Consider the following 8,671-nt stretch of genomic DNA (forward strand, 5'->3'; position numbering starts at 1 on the left):
AATATGATGAAATGCAAGAAAAAGGAAGAACAATTAGTTAAATAGATGCATGAAATGAGACTAAAAGGTGTGCAAAAAGGTGCACAAAATGCACCTAACAGTTACGTTGCAACGTGTTGTGATCGTAACGAAGGGAAACATGACGTTTCTTCTCTAATTCCTTATGTTTTTATTCTTTAAATTTTGTCTCACAACGGCGTTGTGAGTTGGAACACCACCCCTGAAATTTGCCTCACAACGGTTTATGCCTATGTGGCATTTCAACGACGTTTTTTTTGGTTGTCCATACCGTGCAGCCTTAAGGAGGTGTTAAGGCACAACTCGTTGTAACAGAGACGAGCAATAACGAGAAATGTGATTGGTTTTTGCTTTCATCAACCAATCAAATTCTTTTTTTCTTCTTCTATCTCTACCTCTTAACATGTTATAACATATGCACACCATCCCACTTCTAGTTATTGTCGTGTTAGCATATGATGTGGTAATTTTGGATGTTATAACATTGGACTCATACCCAATGCTCTAAAAGATAAGAATCATCCATTCATTCGCAAGCATAGTACTAACTTACAAAAGGTTTTTTTTCAACTGAACTTTTTCAAGAACAATGTTCCTTTTTTAAGACCATAAAATATTATAGGTACATCTGTGTTGAAATAATAAGCAAAGAACAAAGAAATTAACTTACCTGTTGTTTATATGTAAGCTTACGAACATTAAACAACAAGAAGATAAATAAATAAATAAAATATTATAATGTATAAATTTAATTTTTACCAACTCACAATAAATAATGAAATGATAGTTTGTTATTTATTGATAAATACAAAATAAATAATTTATTTATTATAAATTAATCAATGATAAAAAAAATTCAATTTCTTTTGCATAGTTTGATTGAGAAATCAAAACGTTACCGCCACTTGTTTATTTGAATTCCAAGAAAATTTTAATCTTATTTATCATATTCATTTCAAACTCGTTTTACATTTTAGAAACAAAATATTTACAAAATAAACAAGCTGTTGAACTTAAAATTATGTCGTGTCTACATAAACTTAAACCATCATTATACTGTTCACCAATATTTCTTTTCAAACAAAGTTTTATTTACTCTACCTATAATAAAATCATTTGTCATATGCCCATATTCATGAAGCTTGTTTTAGAATGATCATTATTCAACTTACGTGTGATGAGACTTTATTGTTTTCAAAACCCAGAGGTCGAGTAACAAATTTTTATTCATTAATAAAACCATCTAAAATGCACATTTAATTTGAAATAGACTCAGATTTTGTGAACGAAGTCATTTTAAAAGTAAAGAAAAATTAGATTAGGGGAATGGAGTGATGTATGACAAGACTCATCTCCTAAAACCCTTCAAAAAATTATAATTTCTCAAGGAAATATAAGAATAGTTAATCAACAAAGACCCAACCAAACGGTATGAAATTCATTTAAATTATTTATAACCTGTTAAAATTTTGTATTTATGAATTGCATATTTAATATTTTAATATAAGTAGTTTGTAACAAAAACCCAATACAACCATTTTATGAGTTTATTTGGGCCTTGATGGGTCGAATGGGTCAAAAACGAATGACTCGGGTCATGGTTAAAGTATTCGGTTCGCCCAAATCCTAAAACACAACATGCGCTTTTTCTTCAATCTTCAACATCTGCTGATTGAATTGAAATTTGAACGTCTGGTTCTACTTCTCCTGCTCGATTCCTATTGTCAAGCATCTCATTGATATTCAAGGTATGAATGCAAGACTTCAAACAAGATTTGTTTGTACTGTAATCGTAATCTTCTGATTTGATTTCTTCAATTTATAAGTTAGGGTTTCGTTTATATTTTGCTGATTTGAAACAAAGAAACCCTATCCTTTTTATTTCTTTCAGGAAACCCCATTTGAACCTAAATGGCAATCTGTCCAAGCCTTACTTCCATAGATTTCATCAAATTCAACACGAACCCTAGAACCAAATTCTCCGGTATTTCTTCAAGATCATCATCACTTAAGTTGTCAAAAATCAAAGCCGTGCAAGACACTGAAGGAGGAAGGAGGCGATTAATCGACATCATCAGGATCATACCAGATATCTCGCGAAATTACTTCAAAAGCCCTTCAAGAAGAACACTTTTTGGGGGTATATCACTGCTGGGTGGATTTTATGTTGCGCAGACAATATCATTGTCGTTTGGAGCTTTAGGTGTGAACGATGTTATAGCTGCTGTTGTATGTGTTCTTCTTACTGAGTATGTTACACGATTCTATTACAGTAGACCTAAGGTCACATTCCCCATTGCTCTGTTGAATAACTTCAAGATGGGGTTCACTTATGGTCTCTTCATTGATGCTTTTAAGCTTGCAAGTTGAATTTTTTTGTATTTGATTGATTCTACGCTGGTTTTTGTCAGTGTTTTACTTATCGTAATAATATTGGTCAATAGATGTATATAGATATGTTATGTACTGAAATTTTGCTATTATCTTGCTGACGATGTTAGACATTGCTAGATTAAGAAAGTTGGTATGGCTGGGCCTTTAACCAGGACTATTGTAACTGGGCTAGGTCAAGAAAAGCAATAATCGGGCCTCTGTTTACTAACCCGAGTCTTTTAACCAGTTTTTTTTAATAAAACTTATAAATTAATAAGATCATTAACCGGTTTTAAAAAGAAAAGCTTTATCATGTCTTTAACTCCTTAGAAGGTGATTATCCCATTTAAAATTTTGATCCATATAAAATACATGTTTCACTAACTTTTATGATAGCTGCAAATATATTGTATCTTATGTAGATTAATCAATTCGATAGTTGCAAATGTGTTATATCTTATGTAGATTAATCAATTCGATAGCTACAAATGTATCCTACCTTATTGGTAGGACCGGTTACGCTTTGATTAATTGTAACTAGGGTTTATATAACTAGCTTTCTTAACTGGTTATATAATGGGTTTGGGTTCAGTTAACGACACTTTTAATGTGGAGTCCTTGATAGGGTTGTGTCTAGCTCGATAATTTTATGTTACGAAGGGTAAAGGTATTTTAAAATGGTCTCTCACTATGAGATTAGTCTTAGTGTTTTTGGAAACGACAAACGAATTAAACGGAAATCTATTTGCAATATTTCAGCGTGCACCACAGGTTCGAGTTCTTTTACAGGGCAAACCCAACTCTCATATAGATTTTCAGGGAAAAATTTTCCACATGTGACACCACAAAAGGTAGTTTAAGGGAATCGAACTCCCAACCTCACGCCCCACGTGTGTATAAAAGTGAAGTATTTGTCTGTGATACGTAACCATGGTGTTTATGAAAGACATGCTTGTTTCGAAAATGTTAGGATGTGATATAGGTTTAAAATGTTTTGTACACAGTTACTATAATGATTTGTTTTACTAAATACAAGTTTTATGGACGTAGATGCAATATATTTATTGATCGAAAATTGGTCGTTGGTGAAACAGTCCATCAATAAAACAGAAAGTATTTACCTAAAAAAAAAATAGCATGGACGAAAATGTCGGCCTAACAACATATTAACGTCATATGTAAGGACCATTTGTTTTTGTATTTTTGTTATAAATCAAATTTTATAACTTATAAATTAGACTTTATTTGAGGAAATGAAAAAAATCCCCTATCCTAATAAAAGAGTTTCTCAAAGTGAATTTCCTAAAATGCCCCTACTTTTTACCCCTTGCTATTCAATACGTCCTACTACTTTCTGATTTAATTGCTTGAAATCGGCTATCTTCTAATCTCCATAAATCTCTCAAATTTTGATGGTATAGATCCATACATCTCCTGAAAATCTCTGTTGACTGAATCATTATCGATTTCAAGAGTATTCGCCGTGCAAACCATTATCGATTGGGTAGGGCTCCGATCACCGATGCACTACCGGTAGAAGATTAGAAAATCAAATAATTTCTCATATATTTGAGTCTCTCGAACGTGATGTTAAACATCATAAAGAAGGGAAGAGAATCAAGAAATCAGAGATATGGAGGTTAACAATCATAGTTGATGGGTGTCGGTTGGGGCTCAATTCAAAGATTTCAAGATTTTCAGGTAAAATTGAGTTTCAGTTTACATCCATTAGCGGGTGCTAGCTATGCTACGGGGTCTGTTGTTGATAAGCATCGGGGAATTATACTAAGTAACCGACATGTGGTTTAACCAGGTAAGCTGAGTTACTCCTTTTCATCATTAGCCACCACTTTTCAAATTTAGGGAAAATGTTAACTATATACATGATCACATGTTGATGACAACTGGTTGTCTTCGCGTTATAGGCTATAATTATGGGCACATGTTCGAAGTGAATTATGGAGCTCTGCACACACAAAGAATGATAGAACATCATGGATGTGGGAGGTATGTAGTCATCGTTTCCATTCCCATCTCATTTTATGATTATATTTTGTTAACTTGATTTAGATTTTGTTTGATTTTTGTATGTAGGGCATTTATTTGGGTTATATATAATTTTCCTTAAATTAATATCTTTTGATTTAGGTGCTCTAATGGGAAAAAGGTGTTGCCGGAAAACACGGTAGTGGTTGTTTTGCCGCCAAGTAAATGGTGGTTGGATTGGTTTACATTTATTTTTCAAGTTGTCTTTCTTTTTTTCTTTTGAGTGCTTACTAAAAATTTAGTTGTAACCTACACATAAAAGAAATTTGTAACACACATTAGTTCTTGAATTTTTATAAAATGAAGAAGCAAATAGAGTTCGACATGGAAGTACCAAACAAGTAGACCAGCGAGTATTAAAAACGGACAAGATCATTACTGTGAATGGAAACTGAATTTGGTGAGTCTCTTCACTTGGATCTATCATTCTGATTTGAATGTGTATTGTTTTCCTAAGCTACTTATTTGTAACCATGTTAGTCTATTACCAAATTGCATTTAAATATATGTGTCAAAGTACAATGCCTTAATTCTTTTATGGTTGTTCCTTTTCTTTTATTATTCTTACTATAAACAATTCATGTTTTCTAACATATTTTATTAGAGAGAACAAAGATTTTCTTTATATTTTAATAAAATCGTTGTTATTGACTAATGGGTTCAAATATTAATACCATTCTTTCAGGTTGTTTTTTGTGAAGTGACTGTCGACTAAGAGGTTCAAATAGTGATGCCATTTAACATAGAGGTTCACATAGGGACAACATTGCAACTAGAGGTTAATTGTGATGGGTTTAGGCTGGAACATGGCATAAACTTTGTGGATAGAAAGAGTAACCATGTTGCTGGAAACAAGGCTGTGAAGCGAAGGATAACGGGGTAAAGTACGGTTAACTCAACTCTTGGGGGAGGGTGTTGTTGGTTATCGTTTTTTAGTAAGAAATGTTAGTAAGCTGGTTTTATAGGTGACAAGTGTACTTAAATTGATATTAGTTGTAAAATAAATGGAGTAGGATTTAAATCATAATGCCATAATTTGGGTTAAATCAAATGACTAAGTAATGTGAATTATAGCATTTTACTTTTTTTTTCCAATTCTAGCCTTCAACTTTCATGTTAATATCGATTATAACATTTACTTTCATTTTAATGATAAATATAGCATTTGTATGTCAATTATAACATTTTTATTTATTTATTGTGAGTTATAGCATTTTACTTTCATGTTAGTGTCATTCATAGCATCCAACTTTCGGATATCATCGACATACAAGACAAGAAAGACAACTACCCTCCTACAAGATCTAACATACAACATAATGAAGCATGATACATTTGAACTAAACATAAGTATGATACATTTGAAGTAATGAGTCGTGCAGCTATCAGGAAGCCATGACATTTCTTAAATACTTCAAACATAAGTATGATACATTTGAAGTAATGAAGTAATACCTTTCAGATCTGGGTTCAAGTTTGTCGAGCGCTTCTCGATGAACGAAAGCCTCACAAATCCATACCTTAATTTGAGTAAGAGAAAGAAGAGTCCCTTTCCAAAATTTGAATGACGTTTTCTCAACCTTCTTAGTTGGTATGGGGTTTAGAGTATAAACAGTCGTTTCTAGAGCATAACCCATAAACTAATTGGAAGTGTAGCATGAGTCATCATAAAATGAACCATGTCAAGCAAGGTTTGATTTCACCTTCCTGACACACCATTGATGAAGTATGATACATTTGAAGTAATGAGTTGTGCAAGAAATCCATTTTGGAATTTCTTAAATACTTCAAATGTATAATACTTATATTTAATTAAGTCAACATATCGATATCTACTAAAATCATCAGTAAATGTGACAAAGTATCTTTCACCATGTCTAGTGACGTATCTGAACGAACCACATACATCCGAATGGATGGTGTCCAACAGATCTGCCCCTGTCTCACACTTGCCTGTAAAAGGAGAATTTGTCATCTTTCCAAGTAGAAAAGATTCACAATCTCCATTCAAATCTTGGTTAAATGGTTCCAAAATCCCATCCGATTGGAGCATGGCGATTCTCTTCTTGTTGATATGGCTAATGCGACAATACCATAGACATGATTTATCCAAAGAAGTTAAACTAACATTTAAGAGTAAGTTATTGTTCCTACTTGCACCAATCACAGATTCATATATTCCATTGTAAGGCCTTGCTTTAAAATAAAGAGCTTTATATTTTTAAACCAAAATAGAAACTTAATTATTATAAAAAACAAAAGTAAAACCATCCATCCATAATGCATAAAATGAAATAATGTTTCTTAAGATGTAAGGCGAATAGCAACAATCTTTTAAAACAACAAAAAAACTAGAAGGAATTGAAAGCTTGTAGTCTCCTATCTTGATAACAACTACTTTGCTCTTGTTCCCCATGATCAAGTCAAGCTCTCCATGCTTTAGCATATTACTTCGAGATAGTCCCTGCACATCAGAACAAATGTGGGTTCCACATCCCATGTCAATTATCGAATTGTTAGAAGTAGAAGCCGAATTTAATTTTAAACATACCTTAAGTGTCAACACCCTTGGCTTTGTTCTTCTTAAGATCCTCCAGATACTTAGGGAAACTACGTTTACAATGGCCCTTTTCTTGGCAGTAGTAGCATATGGACACTTTAAAGTCATTCGCAGGTGCGATGTATGGAATATCCTTCTTAGGGTTGGGATTTGGATTACCAACTTTCCCTTTTCCTTTTCCCTTAGGATGAGGATGAGAGGAACTATTTCTTTTGACACCACCTTCCCTAATAGCCAGTACAATAATGGTTGAGCTAGATTTCCTAGGTGGAACAATGCTTTCTTCAGCAGTATTGAGCATCCCATGTAGTTCCATGATACTCTTCTCCAAACCTTTCATATAGTAGTTCATAGTGAACTGCTTGTATGCACTAGTCAAAGAGTTAAGGATGACATCAACAACCAACTCTTGAATAAATGGGAAGCCAAGACGATCGAGTCTATCAAAGTACCCTTTCAGTTTCAATACATGGGCACTCATATAACCATTCTCCTCTTGCTTGCAACCTAGAATAGATTGCATCACTTTGAATCTCTCTGTGCGAGGTTGCTATTGAAACATGTCTTTGAGCTGCTCATTCATGCCGTACACCCTAAGATTATCGCAACTCTATTGGATTTCAAAAGACATAGTCGCCACCATTAAGAACGAAACTTCAATCGAGTGATAATGAGGCTTTTCATGATTAGATGCTTCTTTTTCAGTTGCATCGTCATGAAGCTCCTCTACAAGTTCTTCCTCCAGAACATTCTCCTTATTTTCGTACCTCAAAGTGATCTTTAGGTTACGAATATAATCTAGATAGTTGGGACCAATGAGCTTGTCTCGCGAGAGGAATTGGATTATAGATAAGTTTGATGAAGAGGTTGGTTTTGGAGGAGGAGGAGGAGGAGTAGCACCCGAAGCATGAGACATCTTTGAGAAAGAAACACAATTAGTTCGATCAAGAAATCCTTTTATTATAATTACCCAATATTATTAATCAAAAGGGCTAGGATCCATATTTTCCTTCATAATGCGAAGTGGATTAACCGAAAGTTACAAGGTGAAGTTATTTAGGTAGACAAATGTTGTAGATTCAATCTCTACGAGATTCCTAGAATCGAGATTTATTGACTTATATCAATATCATGTTAGTCTCTTCCAATGTTCATTTAATATTCATGATTGGATTAGTCGAGGATCAGGAATCCAAATGGTGAATCGACCATCCGAAGTTACAATGAGATTTGACTCAAGTATCGCTTGAAAATCGCGTTCAACATATACCTTTCTTTCACAATGTTCTTCTTTTGATGAGCTAGTAAACCACACATGCTTACCCCAACAAGATCATATCACAAGGCGTATTTTCCATGGGACGCGTAAGATTCACATTCTTTATATAAAACAGTAATTTTGTTTTATTACATATATAGTTAATACTTTTAACTTTACACAATTCTCCAATCAAACCCTTTCGGTAACTCCACTTAAAACATAAGAAGACAGTAAGTGTGGCGAGTAATGAATGCCTCTTAAAAGCAGACCTCATTAGAAATGAAAGAGACATGCCTTAAACCTCCCTTATATCAATAAAGCGGATGAGTCTAGTCATGGTAAGACTAACAATGCACATTAGGATGAAACATGCGAGAACACAATTTTTATTTTGGTGTTATACATATAAATAC

At 33.5% G+C, this 8,671-nt stretch overlaps 1 protein-coding gene across 1 annotated transcript; it reads left to right on the top strand.

The window, feature by feature from the left end:
• The first annotated feature begins 1,643 nt into the window (after positions 1-1,643).
• Positions 1,644-2,467, top strand: NPQ6 (YCF20-like protein (DUF565)). The gene is made up of 2 exons (XM_079042749.1): positions 1,644-1,766; positions 1,910-2,467. Exon 2 carries the CDS (start codon positions 1,930-1,932, stop codon positions 2,386-2,388), a length of 459 nt encoding a protein of 152 aa, XP_078898875.1. The 5' UTR covers positions 1,644-1,766; positions 1,910-1,929; the 3' UTR covers positions 2,389-2,467.
• Positions 2,468-8,671: the final 6,204 nt, after the last annotated feature.

Source organism: Lactuca virosa, chromosome 1 (genome assembly GCF_052849685.1).
Source record: "Lactuca virosa cultivar CGN04683 chromosome 1, Lactuca_virosa_CGN04683_v6, whole genome shotgun sequence".
Taxonomy (NCBI): Eukaryota; Viridiplantae; Streptophyta; class Magnoliopsida; order Asterales; family Asteraceae; genus Lactuca; species Lactuca virosa.